This window comes from Strongylocentrotus purpuratus, unplaced genomic scaffold (genome assembly GCF_000002235.5).
Source record: "Strongylocentrotus purpuratus isolate Spur 01 unplaced genomic scaffold, Spur_5.0 spur5_scaffold_1, whole genome shotgun sequence".
Taxonomy (NCBI): Eukaryota; Metazoa; Echinodermata; class Echinoidea; order Camarodonta; family Strongylocentrotidae; genus Strongylocentrotus; species Strongylocentrotus purpuratus.
Window position 1 is genome coordinate 29,949,009 of NW_022145594.1, and position 19,777 is coordinate 29,968,785.

Here is a 19,777-nt window from a genome sequence, read left to right on the forward strand (position 1 = left end):
TGACATTACCAATGCAGCCAATGTGGAATCTCCACCTACATGTAGGTATAGAGATTACAACTTTCAAAAATTCATATTTTTCTTCTTTTTTGTCTGATTTCTTTCAAACTACCACTGGTCTACTTCTCTGATTTTTCTGCTTTCACACAAATGAACTTTAATATTGGAAGGTTGGATAATTTGGATTGCCCAACAAAAATCAGGGTACATGTAGACTACTCCTTTAACTTAAATGGGAAGCCCACCCTGATATTAATGTTTGGTGTTAATACAATTACAATATAGCTCAGTAACAAAAATGAGATGAACAAGTCACTGGAATTTTGAGCAAGATCTGATTAAAAATAAGATTATGAAAGTTAGAAATGTTTAAGTTGCAATCTATCACACAAAAATTGGCAGGTCTATGACTGTGACATATGATACGGTGTATATTACAAGGTCTACTCCTCACCACTTTGCTCTGAAGGAAAATGTCATAAACTTTCATTTTCTTAGTTATCAATGAAGGTACATGTAAAATTTGTAAATGTATGGATTTGTTACATACAGGGTAACAGGGGTTGTGTACTATTAATTTGCAATCATCATATTTATGGTGCACGATTGAAAATTTTCTTCAGAGAAAATAGATTTTTTTATCCAGTACAGAGCAATGAATGTGTGGGGACCTCGTACATGTACGTCACAGAGTTGCCAATTTTTGTTTGATTGATCACAACTTCAAATTTTCAAAAATTTCTTTATCTTATTTCTCATCAAATTTTACTCAAACTTTCATGGACATGTTTCTCTCATTTGTTTTTATTCTATAAAAACCAACTTAATGTAAATCTACATGTATATATTATTGTTTTCTCAGTTGTTTTCATATAAATTGAGGGCGAAAAAACAAGTTAGCTAGCCGCTAAGCATCACTTCTTTCTCTGTTTGTGTCTACTTTTAAAACAAAGTCACATCACCTGATGGCATAGACTAGACTCTATGTCAGAATTTAAATATCCTAGTTTTCACATAGATCTAGACCCTATTCCTTATTGCCTTAATTTTATTTCAGACTCAATTTGAGTTAGGAGTGCATCTTGCATTCAGCATCATCTTTAATCAAATTTTCGATTCAAGAATTGCAAATCATATCAGCCCATGCACAAGTGAAAAGTCATGATCACTCAACTCAACTCAACTCAACTCAGACTCTCGGCTGTCAGAATCTCACACACACACAACCCAAACTGCATTTGTATGCAACACAAGACACACTATTTCAAGATCGCAATCGAGATGCTATCCACACACCAATTTCATCAAAATATGAAGATGTTCCCTGCCTTCCTTTCATTTCCACTTCATTCTAGACTTTCAAAAGACTTATCAAATATTCAAAATATGATATCAACAAAGATACAACTCATTGCATGAATTTAAATACCCTAGGATGAATATCAATTACTTCACATATCGGAAATATGAATATGTAAAACTGCGAGTACCTGTCCTTTGATCGTCATCTTCCTTCGCTTCGTCCGCCATTTTGCATATTAAAATACTAGCAAATCGACTGCGCGCTACTTGATTACGTAGGGGCGTACACACTACAACTGCTTGTCCCGAAGACCTCCGGAAAATAATGAGATATTGCTCAGCTTAAAAACACGAGATTCAACAAATGAAATCAAAAATCACTCAATTGGTTGTATTTTTAATAAAAATATAATGAAGTTCCTACCTTTCGTTCCTTCAGTCTGGGAATAAACTGTGTAGTTTCGACAATCTTCCGATGCCCAGATATTCACCGAAAATTAATTCAGCTACGCTGTGATGCAAAGTAGACAAAACGTGTTAGACTCTGAACAGTCGTTTTCTACATGGTGTTGTAATTATTTCGCAAGTTGTGACTTAATTGTTGCGTTGTGAATTCTTGTGGTAGGCCAACATTATTTTATGACTTTTTCGTTGTATCATACTATGTTCCATTTATTTTTCAATGAAGTGTTCAATTCAATTTATCATATCATGAAGGTCTTTCTGTTCAAATTAATTGTAAAACAAACTTTTTCAGCTTCCATGTTTTAATGTTTGTTTATTATTTTGTTTTTGTTTTTAAATAAACTAATCTCAGTTGAATAATTCTGAAATTATTTGAAAAATTGCGGAAAAGCAGTACCTTACAAAATTAATATGCATTATGACGTAACAAATGAACATTTACCCAAGTCCATCTGCAGTGGCGAAATTTAGTGTGGGGGTACGCCCCTCTCTGCCCCCCCCCCCCCCCCCCCCTCCCCCTCAACTCCCGAGCTTCTGTGATTACTTTAAAGGGATATGCGACCTTAAAAGTACTCTAAAAGAAGGCAATAAACATCAGAGAAGCAGACCGGTGAACATTGCGTCCCTATTTTCACGAAGTGACGGTAGTGAATGAAAATCGCATACAATTTGCGTGCGTATTTTCCTCTCTACCGTCACTTCGTGAAAATAAGAACGAGGAACATACTCGGAAGAAAAAAACTGAGGAGAAAGTTATGAATTTTTAAAAGTTGTATTCAGTTGCAATGATGTAACAATGTATGGGACAGCTGCTATTTGTAATGCTTTTAATAAATATTTTGTAAATATAGACCATAAACCGTCTTCTTCTTTAGCAAATTCTGGGGACTGTATCAGTCTGTATGCAATATGTAATGACAAAATGAGATCATCTGCATTTTTTACTCCGTGTATAGGCCTAAACCAAAAGAAGTTATTGATATTGTTTCTAAATTTGAAAATGACAAGAGTCCTGGTTTATACTACATGTATATACCTCTGTTTTATGACCTTAATTCTAAGAGTATAATATTTATGTTTAACAATGAGCAATATGTATCTATTTAAGCTCTAAAAATCTTTTAACAATTGCTATTTTGCATTATTTTCAACTCAATACAAATATGCATGGCCATCAAACCAGGTGTTCAGGAGTTTTTCAGGGGTAAGGACGCTATGGTTTTCCAAAATACAATTTTCTTCAGGGGTTCCAAAATTTGGAATGATATTCCGATAGACATTAGATCGAGGTCATCACTGAGAAAGTCAGTTAAAAGAAAATTTAAATTGCATTTGTTACAACAATACTCAAAAGTGCAATAGGCCTATAACTTTAATTTTCATCTAACAGATCAATAAATGCATGTGTATTGATTTGGACACATGGAATGTGTTTGTTTGAAAGTAAATTATTACCCTTTTCCCTTTAATTTTTTGTTTTATATAATGTATAGGCCTATGAAAAAAGTTTTTTGATACAATTACTGAAGACAGGCTTTTTTTTTTTTACATATAAGGCCCGGCCTTCCTGGCTAGTCTCCAAATACTTTCATTAATGTGTCATGCACCCCCCCCCCCCCCCCCCCCCCCATTGTCTTCTCCGCTTTTGTTATTCTCATGTTTGATACATGTATCATAGTTTAACTGTCATAATTTATGTTTGTTTTTCTTTGGATATTTTTAATGAAATTATTGAATAAAGTGAGCTAGAAATATTTCACATTGGCTGCATCGGGAGGGTCATTGTGACGACGTGCTGGACAACTTCCCCATTATTTTGTTACAACACACTTATGACTGATATACGGCAATAACAAAATATACGACTAAGGATGGTCTTTTCTTTTGATAAAACTGTATTAACATGCTACCCTGAACGTAAGTTGATTAGTGCCCCATTCAATCAGGAGAAGAAGGGGGGAAAAAGATATTTGCAGTGACTAAATTTCAAATATGCCGCATTCGCATGTAATATATTTCAAACATTCATAACTTTCTTTAGAATTATATAAACTTTAACTTCTGTTTCTCTTATTTTTCTGCTTTCATATCAAATCATTGCAAGAGTTATTTATATATTTGAAGATTCCCCTTTTGTCTGTAAAATAGGAACAAATTCCTTTTTACTTCTGAGATATATCTAGATCTAGAATTTATTACGTGCAAGTCGCATGATTGATTTTTTTTTAAAAATAGAAAGTAAGAATAAACGAAAATAAATAAAGTAGAAGGTATTTTAGGCCTATTGGCGCATGTAATCCATTATGTTAGATATGCCCTTTTATCAATGAAGTAAAGTGTATATAGGCACAATTTTAATATGAAAAGGAACAGTCATATCTTAAATAAAAAATATACAAGTGCGGATCGATATCTAAAGGGCCGGGGCATGAATAACAAATCCGACAGTAATTTCTTCACGAACACGAGTTAAATATTCCACCGGTGCATGATCTCCAAACGGGCCATGCATGTCAGAAGATCTCTGACATGTGAGCAAACACACAAAATAACACGAACGAACATCCGGGCCCCGTCCTATAAAGACTCAGTTGCGATTGATCCGAATCAATCGCTGTGCAGTCTTCTATCTCTTAGTTGCGATCATCGTTCACATATAAGTTGAGATTATTATCACCTCTTTATAATACGGGGCCCGTTATCCCTCATAATTCTCAGGCTAAGCTTCTCAGATATCCCCACCCCTTGTCTGGGATTGAAAAAACAGAAAGAAAAAAGAGAGAAAGAAGAGAGACAGATTGACAGGAAGGAAGACAGATTGAAGAAAAAAAAGAAATAGAGGGGGGAGGGGAAGGAAATAGAGAAACAAACAAACACACAAAACGTACATTTGGGCCCCGTCATAAGTTGTGATTGATCCGAATTAATCGTAACTATGCAGTCTCCTATTATCTCTTATGTACGTATAGTTGTGATCATCATTCACATAAATTAAAGGTTGCGATTAATATCAACTCTTTGGCAAGACGGGGCCCTGATCATCATCCCTCAAAAGCCTTTTCAAATACCCCCCCACACACACACACACACACACACACACACCCCACAAACAGAAAGAAAATGAGAGAGAGAGAGAAAGAAAAAAGAAAGAAGGAAGACAGATTGAAAGAAAGAAATTGAGGGGGGAAGGAATAGAGAAACAAACAAACACACAAAACAAAAACAAAAGGAAAATAAAAAACAAAAGAAGCACTGGAAATTTGATTTTTATTCCGAAATTTTGTAAATCAACAATGGGCTCAGTTCCAGTAGTATTATATGTGCACACTATTGTGGTTCTGTATTTTATAGGTACGATTACAGCTTTGTTGATATAAAAAAATAAACAAAATTATTGGCCTGACTAATATAAGCCTAATAACGAAAAGAAAAAAAATTACCAGTAAAATGCTCCATTCTCTCACACAAACAAGTAATTGATCCCTTTGAATATTCTTTTTTTTTAATGTATAATTTTTGCTAGTCCAAATTCAGCCAACATACTACCTTTGAACGACTACTAATACTTTATGAGATGACATAGTATGACTCAGTAACCTCAGTTAGTTTTATGGTTTTGTTATAGGTAGTGTTCTTGATCCCGGTTTTGATCATATATTTTATTGCTGTTTTTGTTGTTGTTGTTGCTTTGTTTTGTTTTGTTTTTCATCTACTATGACTGACGTACTCCGCGCTCTCGAACGAGTAACATAGAAATTAATTAGCGCCATCTCGTGACATATGACAGTAAAGCCCCAAACTTGAGTTGTAGTTGCGACACTTTTTATTTGCCTGATCAGTATAGGGTTAGATCGAATTAGTATTTACAAATAAAAAGTGATTGTGAGCGCGAAAGAGCAATTAATTGGGAACTAGTCCAGTTAGCTCTATCCTGCATATATATAGCCGGCCCGAAGTGCTGAAGTAGACCCAAAATTTTATTCAAAGGGGAGGGGGGCTGGTATACTAATTTCATTTTCAAAAATCCCATACCATTGCAAAGCGCCCAAATTTAAACAAAACGATTTGATGTGCAAATTTACCATGATTAATTGTATAATTAGAAACGGACATGATCGAGGGGCACTAACTAGAAAGGGAACATGAAAGAAATACGACTCACTTCAACATAATTATAGGCCTATCATTATTCAGTCATTGACCTTGATAATTCACATAATTTATGTCATCCACCGAGTAAGATCATAATAATAACAATAATTTTTTTTAACAGTGCTTATAAAGCACTTTCCACCGAAGTCTCTAAGGGCTATATAACAAAAAATACAATCATAAATAATTTCATATTAAACAAAACAAAAATTACAAATAAAACTACAGATTAAAATACATATAAAATTGATACATCAATGTGAACAGAGTAAGTTAATCATCAAAAGCAATTTTGAATACGGTATATGTGTCTTGACTGGAATAATCTTGATATTACTCTTTTTTCATGTACAACCATTTTTTTCGTTTAAAGTTAAACTTAAAATTCTTTTTTATTAATATTAGGTCTATATTATATAGACCTAATATTAATAAAAAAAAGAATTTTATACCAAACTCATTTCATGATATAGGCCTATGTTTGTTAATAATTCTCTCTGAAATGGTGTTTGTGTGTGTGATTTTACTGATTCTATTTTTGTACTGATTCTATTTTGTTAAATACATATAGTTTTCATCTGACATGTACACACAATGGAATAATCTGGAGGCTTCCTATTTACAATAGGGGGGGGGGGGGGGGAACGTGCACCCCTCTTTAACTTAGCTACACTTGTTGCCTAGCTAGTCTTATGTGACAGGAAATTAATATTTTACTTCTCGTTTGACGCTACTAAAAATTATTCTAATATTCAAAATCTTCTATTTGAATTACATTTGAATCAAAATAATATGTATTTTTTTAATTACAAAAAAAAACAATGATGTAATTAAATGACTGATTTATATCCCGAGCTTAGTAGTAAAAACCGACCCGAAAGCATCTAACAACGAAGTCGGGTCAAAGGTGACATATTTCCCTGACGATAATCGACGCCGTTCTGAATTCTTTGTAGATTGTTGGTTGGAATATGAACATGATTGTGGAATAAGCTTCTGACTTAAGAATGGAGAAAGGGCGGTAATCCTCACCTAGGTGTTGTTAGGTAAGTTACAGATTAATAATTAAGTAATGTCTTTTTCTAGCTTCTTGTATATTTCTGACTGAACCGACAACTGCAAACCGAGTGACGAGTCTGCTGCTGCGGATCTGTGTAGTGTACTCCAGACTGTGGCACGGCGCCGCAAACCCACGACACTGCGCCGAGCTGCGCTGGTTGGGCCCGAGTGTCGGACTTGAGCTACACACTGCACCTTCTTCTTCTTCTTCCTCCGCTCTATCGGATATCAGCAGCTACCAGGGTACTGCAGTTTGTCATAGCAGGCAGGATTGTCATGTCAGGTAGAAAATGTACTATTAGCGATTGCATTAGCACGAGCAGAGTGGATATTGTATAAAAATGACAGTGATGCATTAATAAGAAGGTTCTTTTGGTTAGGGCAGACAGTTAGAACATTCGGAAGTACGACTGCCCGCGTGAAGGTCTCAGGGTCAAATTAGGGTGTCTGAACGATTTTTCAATTTTCAATTTGGGATCGTTTTTCACCATTTTTGTTTGATATTTGAATAAAAAATGTTATCAGAATAATACATTTCAAATTTCAAGTCTCACCGATGTTTCTATCAAAAGTTACAGCCCCTCCAACACGCTGGTATATTCATATCATTTTGGTCAAAATCGACGAAAAAGACGTCCACGCAGAGTGATGTTGTTTTGCTAAATTTAGCCAAACAGCTGTATCGCGCGATATGCAAGCGTATGCATATCGTACGCATGCTGCTAAGCCAATCCGCGACTTGCAGCTTGAGCTACGCTGTCTCCGCGACATGTGCGATTGACTAGTATGGTTGGCGTTCGTCGCACAATAAACCCGGAAGTGAATGCACGTTATAGTCAATGGCAATATCGCGGAGACAACGCACGTTGTCTCCGCGATATTGCCATTGACTATAACGTGTATTCACTTCCGGGTTTATCGAGGGAATTGCCAACCATAATTTCAGTCACTTTTTCGTTCGTGCGCGGAGATGTTACGCGATGTAACCATGGTTTGGACTGAGCGGAGCGCACGCCTCCTAATTAGCTGATCCACCAAATAGCGAGAAGGGTATTTTTAAACTGTTATCAGTTGTGATCCCTAGGGGCTAGCGAAAATATAATCACATAGAATTGTTCCTTAGGACTGGGACTACTTATCGATCGGGGCGTCATATCTCAAAAGTGACAAACCTCAGAGTTAGCCAGGACACAATGTTTAAATTGCTGTTTTGACCAAGATATTTTTAGAATTTCGGGGGCTACGCCCCTTTGGAAATATTGGAATTCACCTGCTCTTTCATATGACACCTCATTCATTGATTATCACCTTCAGGATCACAACTGATAAAGGTTTGAATCTCGATTTGAAAAAAAAAAATTGACTTTTTTTGCATGGTCGCGCAATGCACGTAGGCTGCATAGGGATGCGTGTAATCTCTATGGGAAGAATTTTAGCACACAACATCGGGTGCGCGATCAGACACCCTAGTCAAATCCCTGAAATACAGCACCAGGCATTATTCAGACTTTCACTTTACTTAGGATTAGACTGTCACAGACATGAAAGGCTGACAGGAAGTCCTTGACCTTTCGGACCTCTCGTAATTGATAAATTATGAATGATGTGAATAGAAAAATATCTCAAATATTATTATTAACCCCCACAACCTGACAAGTCAACAGAAAAATAGAGCATTAGACTTTTTTAGAGTGAAGTAAATTAGACTAGATCTAGGGCAATGCGCTTCTGTCTTCACAAAGTTAGCATGGATGTGTCCTGAACAGACATTTTGCTGACCTAACAATACAGGTACAGAAGTCAGAAAGTCAAAACGATCAATTTATTTAGCGTCCTGTCGAGCACACAAGTCACACAACTATAAATTGTTGAATTCGACTCTTTGAGTCAAACTATCTAGACCTCTAGACCCTGATTCTATCAAAGTTACTAAAATACTTAATGATTTTAACAATCAGCATGGACAAGGTGTGAAAAAACAAGATTCTTTTACTACTATTAGTATTACTTTAGTTTAGTTTTCTCATTTGTTTTGAACAATTCTTGATTCTTGATCTTTCTAAAACTTTAAAGACTTGGCCCCTCTCCCTCATTTGAATTTTTCCATGTGGCACCCATAGTCATAGTCATAGTATATCCTTGCAGCTACTCCCCTCACCTACAATCTCATTCCCAGTTTAGCTTCCTGAGTGAGCTGCTAAAGGGATTACTACTCCTTAGAGTCCTTCTTGTTTAAGTATCAATTTTTCCCATCTCTTTCCTGTCTTGCCGCCATCTTCCCCATCTTTCCCCTTCCCTGGACTGGCTAACTTACTTAATTACTTGGTATATTACTCACTCCCAGTCTCTTATGTATGCTTTGTGCAAGAGATCACAAGACTGTACTCTAGTCTTGGCTCTTCAGTAGAGAGGACAAGCTGGGTCATTTAAAAAAAGAATGAATACACTCCAATCCTCTTTGAAATAGATTTACATTACAACCAGATTCAGAAGAACAGTCATCACATTCACTCCTTGCACTTACATCTTATCGATTGATGACTTGTGTCACCTTTTGTTCACCTTTTTGTCCTCTTGTTTTAATAGTTGAAGTCCTCAATCTGCTCTTGGACTCTGTTGGAGAACTGCAAGATCCTGAGGATTTGCCCACATCATCAAGAAGTTACACTTTCATGTAGGAAAACACGGAAACTCGCCACTGGACTGAATACACTCCCAATAGATGAACTCTGTCACCAAAAGAAAAGATTTGCATGTATTTAGATCAACTCTAAAGTGATAGTTTGACTTTCGGTACCAATATCAGAGCTTAGACTGCTACAAGAATAGTTTTTCAGAAATTGATGACTGAAAAGTAAGAAGACATCATTTAAAAGATTCAGTGACTTAGAAGCCAAGACCATTGTCAAGATGGGAGAAGAGAAAGGAAGAGATGAGGGGAATGAGGCTGGACCAGGTCAGATGTATCAACCTTACATCATCATGGAAGACCTGCTCGATAAACTCAAGGTAACACATGTTTTTCTTAAAGGGGAAGTCCACCCTGATGATATCAAGTTGTTGTTTTTTTTATTGAAAAAATAGCAAAAATAAATACATGTACATGTACAATGTACATGTACATACACAGATCAGTAAATGTTTAAATAAAATAAAATCCGATAGAAATTAAGGAATATATTAATTTTAAGTTGTAATTGATTTTAAAAACACAAATTGACGACTCTGTGATGTACCTTTTAAGTACAAACAAAACTTTACAACTGTATTGTTCTTTATTGGTTCTCAAAAACTTTTACTGATCTGTTTCACTCATTTTCCTACTCATAAAACTAACTTCTTAACAATGATATAAAATGTACTTCACCTTTAAAGGGATAGAGAGTTCTGTTACACAGGGTGCTACACAATTTTTTTTTTTGTGAGATAATGAAAAACTGAGTGTCAAATTTGAAAGAACATATAATTTAAATGACAAAATCATCTTTGTTTGATCAAAATTGGTTCAGAGACGGCTGAAATATCCATAAATATAACAATTTCTAATATTTGTGTACCACCACAAATATTCAATAATATGAAAACACCGTTGAAAAAACGAAATTGCGCCTTTTAAGTTGTATTTCAGCCAATGCCGATATTGGATTTTTTGTTGGCATTGTCGTGTTGGTTAAATTACGCACAACCAGCCGGCCCATGTATTGTTTTTATAGAATAATTAATTAATTAACAGTCACCATACTTTTTGGAAAGTGGAGCTGATTTGGTATAATGGTATTGGATAAATTTTACACATTTTGGGGTTTAAAATTACCTTCATAGCACTAGAAATATCTTAGATAAGAACAAGATGCACTTTGAAGGCATTTGCCGTCTGAAAACAGAACTCAACTATCCCCTTAAGTCTCGCACTTAGGTTAATTCCAAATTGGCAAAGTCTGCAGGTATATCAATTTCTGTATCTTTACAGCTTTTGAACTATGAGGAGGAGTTTCTGAAAGAACTTGGCTTCAAGCCTCTTTCCAGGCACTACTTCGCTATTGCTACCAATCCCGGGGAGCAGTTCTACATGTTCACATCACTCTCAGCCTGGTTAATAAGTCTAAGTGGCAAGCAATTTGACAGGCCACAAGAGGTAATGTACAGTATATGTGAAGAATAGTTTTCTATCTAAATTTGTATTTTTGTAAAAACAAGTCCATGTGATGAGCATTTTGATAAGCATGTACAAATGTATGTCACCAGTAACAGACTTCTAAAAGGAAAGTTGTATGCTTATAATATAATTATCTTTGGTAATATTGATTGGTTCATAAAAAGAAAGCTTTAGAATGAAATTGATACTTGTTTAGAAAGGAGAAATTTTGATATTTTTATTGTAACTTTCTTTCACGGTGAGCCATATTTGAAATATGTGTGCCAAGAAATATCTAAATTGACTCCACAGTTGTAAGCTTTTGATGTGTATACAATGTACAATGCAAACAAGTATGAACATAATTTAAGTCACGGCCAACTATAGCAATAAATGTTAAACTGTATGAGACTTAGATAATTAATTAGTTTTCATTTTCTCTTCACTAGAATGTGCAATTGATTTCCATCCTGACCACATCAAGAAAAATCTTGCATTGGATTTAAAAATCTGTACATAGCCCCGGTATAATTTTTTTTCTCCCATTTTAGTAACAAAAAAAGAAATATAGTATTTCATACTGCGTTTTTTATTCATCAGTACGATGATCCAAATGCCACAATAGCAAATATCCTGGCTGAAGTTCGCCAGCTGGGGGCGGCAACAGACTTTCCTCCTAACAAACTCAAGACCGGACATGGCGAATACTGCATCTACGTCTTGGACAAGCTAGCCGACGAGGCCCTCAAGAAGTCTGGATTCAAATGGGGAAAGTAAGTTGAGAAAAATGTAGGAAATAATGTTAACGCCCCCCCCCCCCCCCCCCCTCAAAAAAGAAAAGAAAAAAGAAAGCATTAATAAGAGTATGACGGTGAACAAGATTTGCAGCTGGTTAGAATTGTTTTCTGTTAGTTGTTGAAATTTCATACATTTTTGTTTTGATAATGGCCATTTTTACTACCAGTACTTTAGAAAAATGTCAGGTGTATTGTTTTACAGATTTAATGAAGAGGAGGAAGAAGTATAGCATTGATAAAACAGATCATTTAGAAAAAATAATGTGTCAGAGAAAGAATAAAGATATTTTATATTAAAAAGGAGAAAAGCTTAATACCCTGTACAGTACATGCATAAATATGTGTTGTAAATAATAATCAGAAATGACTGATTATGCATAAAGTACCAAAGTGTGATGTCATACTGGCTAAGTTTTCAAGGTTGCTGTTTCCAAACAGTTCTGTGCTAAACAATAGTGTGGTGATCACACCAGCACCAAACACTAAATTTGCCCTGCTCCAGCCCATTGATTGCTTGAAGGATTTTGTGGTGAACCTCACCTTTTCCCCCAATGATCTACAAATGTATGTGATATACTTCCTGTACTGTACTTTTTGTCCTCTTTTCATATATTTGTATGTTTAAGCGCTATGGTACTTATTGTTTTTAGCGCTCCTAAATATTCAATATTATTAAACCAGGGGGTTGTTTCTCGAAACCATCATAAGTCTAACTTCTTGGACATCCCTTTGAAACTAGTGTTATAGAATTTACACGCTTTTCTATGGGATGTCCACAAACTTAGACTTATGACGTTTTGATGAAACTGGCCCCTGGACGACGAGCACTTCGATATACTCTATTGTACTAATCAAAGGCAATGCTCCATTTCCATTTCTTCACTCTTCCAGGCCTCTCTATCCAGAAGAGGAGACCGAGGAGGAATCTACGGTCGATGATGATGTCGAACTCACGCTAGATAAAGTAGATGACGAGATAGCTGTAAGTTAATTCATCCATTTTTCCATTTTTGTTGTAAATGTTGATATCATTATCATTGTGAAGACCATAGGTACAACTTATCAAAACGAAGAGATGGAGCATTGGTGGGCACTTTTTGGGGCCAACGTACCCTGTCGAAAGAATACATGGTGTAACTGCAAACCTCACTCAAATCTATCCTCTGCATTGAAGCATTCAATGATTACTTCATCATCATCATCATCATTATTTGCACGATAATTATCATCATTTTCATCATCTTTGTATTATTACAGGTTGTATTACCTTTATCCTGAGTCTGTTCATTAAAGAGAGTCTGTAACTTTGCCTCTTCTTCTTCAATAAAATAAGAATAATAATGATATAATAATAATAATGATAATAATAATAATATTTAATTTAAAAAAATGAAACGGTGCTCATAAAGTGCTTTCCACCGAAGTCTCTAAGCGCTAAATACCGTTAATGACTTTCCTATAAATGCTGCAAAGCAATCATAAGTATAAACATTTATGTCAGACAGGAATAGACAGAGTTTTGTAGGCAGAATGCGCATCCATGTCTCACAACATTTATTATTAAAAAAAAATTGAATTTCAAAATAAGAACAACCATCTCTGTCAAACTTGTTATTCTTATCCTGATTATTATCAAATATCATCATAAACTTTCTCTCTCTTTTCTTCTCTCTATCAGGAGGAAGAAGATATAGAAGAAGAAGAAAGTTTTCTTGATCTGGAAGGGCTAAGGAATCTTCAAACGAACAAGGTTTGTGGTCTGCTTTATTCAAGGATTTAAGGCTCAACCGAATTCTTGATGGTAATTTTAAAGCCAGTGGGTCGTCAGTTTCTTTATTCAATTTATAGATGTTTCTTTCCTGGGGACCTAGTGATGAGTTATTCCACTAACCTTTTATTAATAAATGAACTACAATACTTGGAATCCAGTCTGCACATATTACTTGTTGCTATATCTTGCAAGTCTCGGGCAAGATTTCAGGTTGTCAAGAACAACCTTTGTTTATAAGAAGTATGCACGAAATTTGAATGAAATTTGAATATGTTACCAAAAAGTTCTATTGAAGTGGCATGAATATAATACACTATACATTATTAATCTTCACATTAATTACCTTTGACCCGTTGACAGGAAACAGCAGAGAGCTCTAGACCTGAGGAGATCATGGAGTCATCGGTTGATGCTAATGAGTGGAGGTTAGAGGTCGAGAGGGTGACCCCATCCCTAAAGGTACGATCGTCTTTGAAATGAATTGGCTGTCCCATATTGCCTCCAATATGTACCGTATTAGAACATAGAGTACTTTAAAACCAGAGAGTTTCCTTGCATGAACTTTCCAGAACTTTGCCACTCTCCCCCAGGTGACGGAAATGGGTTCCCGTTAGGAAGTAATTACTTGAATGATTTAGTGGCCTATTAGCTGAGATAAAGCTGGGGAAAATCTTCTCCCCCTCTCTCTCATTCTTCCTAAACTTTTCTTCCTCGCCTACCTCTCCAACCTCCGCCTCCTTTACTCCATCTGTCTGCATGCCTTCTCTCCCCTCTTCTCTCTTTACCCCCCCCCTACTTTCTCCTTTTCTTCCACTCTGTCTATTCCAAGTGAAATGACTTATTTACACTCGTTTACACTTTATCTCCAACCTATAATGTACCCTCTACTTTCCCATCTCTTTCACATTTTCTTACATCGTTTCCTACTCCGAGCCTTTACCCACATGTTCAGAAAATCATAATCCCCTTAATTAATTTTTGTTGCCAACCTATGCATGATTAATGCAGGCACGATTAATAATTGTTACTATACATGATTGATATATAAATGTAATGTATATTGATCAATGATTAATTATACATGATTAATATATAATTGTTATTATGCATGATTGATATATATTTGTAACTGTAATGCAATATTGTTTGTATATGTCTTATATGTAGTGCGACCTGCCATGGTTTCGGAAAGGGAACATGGACCTGGTCTTGAATGTACACATGTATTCCTTTTATATGAAATAAAGGCATGATTTAACAACATTATTATTATTATTATTATTATTATCATCATCATCATCATCATCATCATCATCATCATCATCAAAAATGTATTATTATCATTGTTATTATTTCCTTGAAAGGTCCACATTAGAACAGATAACAAGGACTGGAGAACACACGTTGATCAGATGCATCTACACAAAGATGGGATTGAGACGGCTCTCTCAGAGACCAAGGTAAGAGTACTTCAAAGCAAGATTGTAGGAGTTTGTCAGCCTTAATGTTGAATAAATAAAAACAATCACAATGCCAACAACATATACATGTAAAAGAGAAAAAAACAAGTATAAATCACAAACCGATACAAATATGGTTGCATTTGCAAAGGCCACAGGCCTGTCAATGGCTATCACCATTACACAAAATATGATATTTGTATATGTATATATATATCTACCAGGTATATTAAGAAAAAAAGGCATTTAAGATATTATTAAGAAGCACAAGAACTAGTTATCAACTAGGTTTCATACCGTAAATGGCAATATAAGTCAGTTGAAAATTAAGTATTTATAAAGAATATAAAAAAAAACAATATTAACTTTTTTTTAAAAACAAAACAAAAAAAATCTTTTAAAGCCCGCCTGCACTACTTTAGGCAGGAGGGATTGGGCCACCCAGCCTAGTCACTGACAGGTGGTTATCTTATCAAATCAGCTCTCAATTAACATAAGAAAAAGGGGATCATGGGGGACCAGCGGTCACCAATTAGGGATTGTTTGCTATATAGAGGGCGCAAGTAGCTATAAGTTGTGCAGTGGGGCTTTAAACACGGCAAGTGAGGGACAGATTTTACTTCGTTGCTTAGGGAATTCCTTGATATCACCTCCATATTTATAATTTATCAGGGTTACCTTGACAAACTGCACAAGGAGATCACAAGGACGTTGGAGAAGATAGGGAGCAGAGAGAAATACATCAACAACCAGCTTGAGCATCTACTACAGGACTTCAGAGGGACACAAGATGGTTTAGCCGAGGTAAGTCTGCAGAGGTGTTGTGGTCTAGTGAATAAGTCTTCGCAATGCCAACCACAAGGTATGGGGTTCGAATCCCTGTTGAAGCACTTAGGTTACAACTAGTTAATGTACCATCATCTGACCATCATATCACTGTGAAATTCCCATCATGTTCATGTTCATATTACTGTTGTATTACTTTCTTAGTAACACCATGGTACCAGCATATTCTTGTTGTATTACTTTCTTGGTACTATCATGGCACATTTGCCTTCATATTTTTGTTCAATATGCTGTCAAATTTTTTAACACATTCATGTTCATTATCAATTTCATTTTACGGTGAAATTATAGTCATATTATAGTATTAATGACTGCTTTGAGAGAAATAGTTGTTTTTATACGACCAATTCTTCGCACACGTACGGTATCCTCGATCACTCAGACCATTTTTTAACATGTAAACCAATGGGGTAACCATGGAGACTGAACTATTTTCCCGGTAACCATGGTTACTGGGATTTTAGAACTATTTTAACCATGGTTACTGGGAATTTTACAGAAATAGTTAAAGTTTATGAATGCAATTTCGACCAATCAGATGGCTGGATTTGTTAAGTGAGGTATATAATTACCTTTATATTAGTTTGTTAAATTACCACCATATTACCTTTGTGTTTTTACATTCTCTTTGTATTACCGTACTGTTTTATTACCTTCATGTTATCATCAAGTTATTTCATATAATCTTCTCACTAGTATCATTTTGCTGTGATATTTCTCTTACGTCACCGTCACAGTTTTTTAACCTTTTTTTACTTTTGTCAAGTTTACGGGTGAAGGAACGGTAAAGGCAAACTAATGGTAGAGGGAACTGAAAGAACCAGATGATTATCTTAATATTACCATCATATTACATTCACCTTACTATAATGTTACCTTTAAGTCGCTGTTATATCACCTTCACATTAATGTCACATTACCTTCAGTTACCTTAATTTGGTGACTATTGTATAGATGAAGGAACAGTACAGGCAGGCTAGTGGATGAGTGACAGAAAGAACCAGCTAGTTATCTTTATATTACATTCATCTAACTTTCATATTATATTCATCTTACTATAATGTTACCTTCATGTTACTGTTGTTAATCACCTTCACATCAACGTCATATTACCACCCGTTACTTTTGTTACTGTTGTACAGGTGAAGGAACAGTACAGGCAGGCTAGCGGCGGGGTGACAGAACGAACGAGACAACTTGCTGAAGTGACAGAAGAATTGGAACGGATAAAACAAGAGATGGAAGAGAGAGGGTCAAGCATGACTGACGGATGTAAGTTGAACTTCCTTTTTGTAAACTTCTGTTACATGTTTGAGGAGCTGAGTGCAGTTCATTTGGTTGAGTGTCTGTGTGTTTAACAATAGATTGAATATGAATCAAGCTCAGGCAGATGGTTGAGGTGTGCATTATGTGTTAACATGCCCCTCCCCTGGCCCTTGGACACACTGAGGTACACTCGAAAAAACTCCGTCCCTCAGATAGGATGTAAATTGGAGCCCCATGTGGAGGAGAGCTGCCACCTTTCTATGTTAAAGGGAGTCACTCGTCAGTATCCATGTGCAGAAGGCCATAATTCCCTGACACCAGACTTGGTGGAAATACCATTAATGAGAGTACAATGAACCCGTAGGCCAGTCAAGAATAACCCCCTAATCTCTCGGAGAGCCCGAGAGTCTTCGGGTGAGGGAAAAGCAAAGCATTACCTAAGGTCTAATGGTCATAAAACTGAAGGCTAACTCTGGTGATTGACAACACCTGTTATTAGTTAAACACCCGAACGGTGTCGAATTCCCCATGAGAGCTGACTTCTATGTGTCTTTAAGAACACACTGGCTTAGAGGTACACCTGCACATTCTAAAACAGCAATGTGTTGATTTGTTTATGTTTTTTGTTCAACAACAAAAATTAGTTAATTTCATTATTTATATGGAAGTGTCTTAGTCGAGCGGTTCAAGCACTTAACTTGAAATGATACCTGACTCAACATTAACGTCCTTTGGCAAGGTGTTAATCTACATTTGCTACTCCATACCCTGGAGAGAAATGGGGACCTGATAGGATGACGAAAGCTTTTGTGTTAGTATTTGCCATATGCATTCACGGTGACCATATGGTAGGAATACTCCCCGGGGAGTGATGTTGGTGCACATTTTGTGTGAATAAATCTGATGATCGAGGTAATAATATCTGTAAAGCGCTCAGAGACGTTATTTCATATAAAAGGGATCCGGTAACTTTGTCTCAGATTCTGAAACAAAATCCTGGATTTAGCTCAAGCTGCAATGATAATTATAAACCTTAAGGTCAGTCAGGAATCCCATGACTTGTACAAGCCGATCCCGTGTCTAATTATCAAGATATTTATGATTTGAAATCGAAACAAAATTTTGCGTCTTCCTAACGGTTTTTCCTAACACTACAGTCTATTGAGGAAAACGAGTATGGTAAAACCGGTCTCTCAAAGATTTTTTACTTTTTTGAGGCTATTCTTGATCTTTTTGAAGCGCGATCTTTTTTGGCTTCAATATTACACTGTATCACAGACACTGATAACACATAGGGCCATGCATCTTAATTTTAACATTATTAAACGATGCCTTTAAGTGTTATGTAAACCCAGATTATTATTATTTTAATTTATTATTTATTTATTTATCTTGCAGCTCCGTTGGTGAAGATCAAGCAAGCTCTCCAGCGTCTGAAGAACGAGGTCATCCAGATGGATGTCAGGGTAGGGGTCGTGGAGCAAAACCTTCTTCAAGCAAAGCTCAAAGACAAGACTAACATGCAAAGGGATATGAATAAACCCATTGGAAATGCAAATGATTATGATTATTTAAAGGGATAAACACGATCGCATCTATTTTCAAGAAGCCAGATGGATGTCAGGGTAGGGGTCGTGGAGCAAAACCTTCTTCAAGCAAAGCTGAAAGACAAGACTAACATGCAGAGGGATATGAATAAACCAATTGGAAATGCGAATGATTATGATTATTAAAAGGGATAAACACGATCGCATCTATTTTCGAGAAACCAACACAAGGGGAATTTCAATACCCCATTGTACATCCGGCCATAGACATCATGTTCTGATTACCGGTATGTAGTATGTCGTTGTAATGATCACACATTTCAATAGGAGACCCACAGCTATTGAAATTGCGTTAGGTTGATTTTCTAAAGTAGTTGCGATCGAGATTATTAAAAGTTTGGGGTATGAATAACACAGACTATAGGCTAAGCATAAAAGCAATGTTGGAAGAGAAGTATATGCAGATTACTATAGGAGTTTAAAATAGGGGTTGTCGAGTAAAACTTCCAAGGAAAGCTGAAAGATAAGATTGTCATGCAAAGAGATGTGAATAAACATATTGGTATTAAAAGCTAATGAATATGATTGTAAAAAAAAGAAAACTAAATGGGATATGATTGGTACAGGCTACAGGCAGCGCAAAGATGTATAATGCAAAACCTTATCGGTTTGTTTGTTTACCTGACTGCTAAGAAAGCTAAGGAGCGTTTATGCTTGTATGTAAACAACCAGGGACAGACAGATTAAGGACTATCCGAGGGGCTTGCTATGGTACTGAGGATTAGTGCCTTATCAAAGGGCACACGCGCATCGACTTGCTTTTGATCCCAGGACCTTCCAGGTACGAGACCACTGCTCTACCCCTGAGCCTCCTCAAATATCAGGGATGCCAGTTTTCAGGCAATAGCCTAAATTTAGGCCCTGGCGAGTTATTTTCATAACATAGTTTAGGCTTTTTTTGTATACCAAACTAGCTC

General features: G+C 36.0%; 2 protein-coding genes across 8 annotated transcripts in view; one reads left to right on the forward strand and one right to left on the reverse strand.

The window, feature by feature from the left end:
- Oct (major octamer-binding protein) overlaps positions 1–1,844 on the reverse strand; it is a 34,682-nt gene extending 32,838 nt beyond the window's left edge. Inside the window, exon 1 of one of the 6 annotated variants that reach the window (XM_030977000.1) lies at positions 1,727–1,844. Coding sequence is in view for 4 of the 6 variants with exons in the window: in XM_030977004.1 (XP_030832864.1) it covers positions 1,491–1,530 (40 nt within the window). In the remaining 2 variants the exon portion in view is untranslated. 6 annotated transcript variants of the gene reach the window in all.
- A 4,971-nt stretch (positions 1,845–6,815) lies between these two features.
- On the forward strand, positions 6,816–19,397 carry LOC590273 (intraflagellar transport protein 57 homolog). 2 transcript variants are annotated; one of them, XM_030978004.1, is made up of 11 exons: positions 6,816–6,965; positions 9,565–9,987; positions 10,949–11,113; positions 11,714–11,886; positions 12,802–12,892; positions 13,589–13,660; positions 14,042–14,140; positions 15,046–15,141; positions 15,814–15,945; positions 17,130–17,259; positions 18,652–19,397. In XM_030978004.1, the coding sequence occupies exons 2-11, from the start codon at positions 9,889–9,891 to the stop codon at positions 18,834–18,836; spliced, it is 1,242 nt and encodes a 413-aa protein (XP_030833864.1). In that variant the 5' UTR covers positions 6,816–6,965; positions 9,565–9,888; the 3' UTR covers positions 18,837–19,397. The 2 variants fall into 2 exon arrangements, with proteins under 2 accessions (XP_030833864.1, XP_030833865.1); XM_030978005.1 differs by lacking the exon at positions 9,565–9,987 and having other exon boundaries at positions 6,817–6,965.
- Positions 19,398–19,777: the final 380 nt, after the last annotated feature.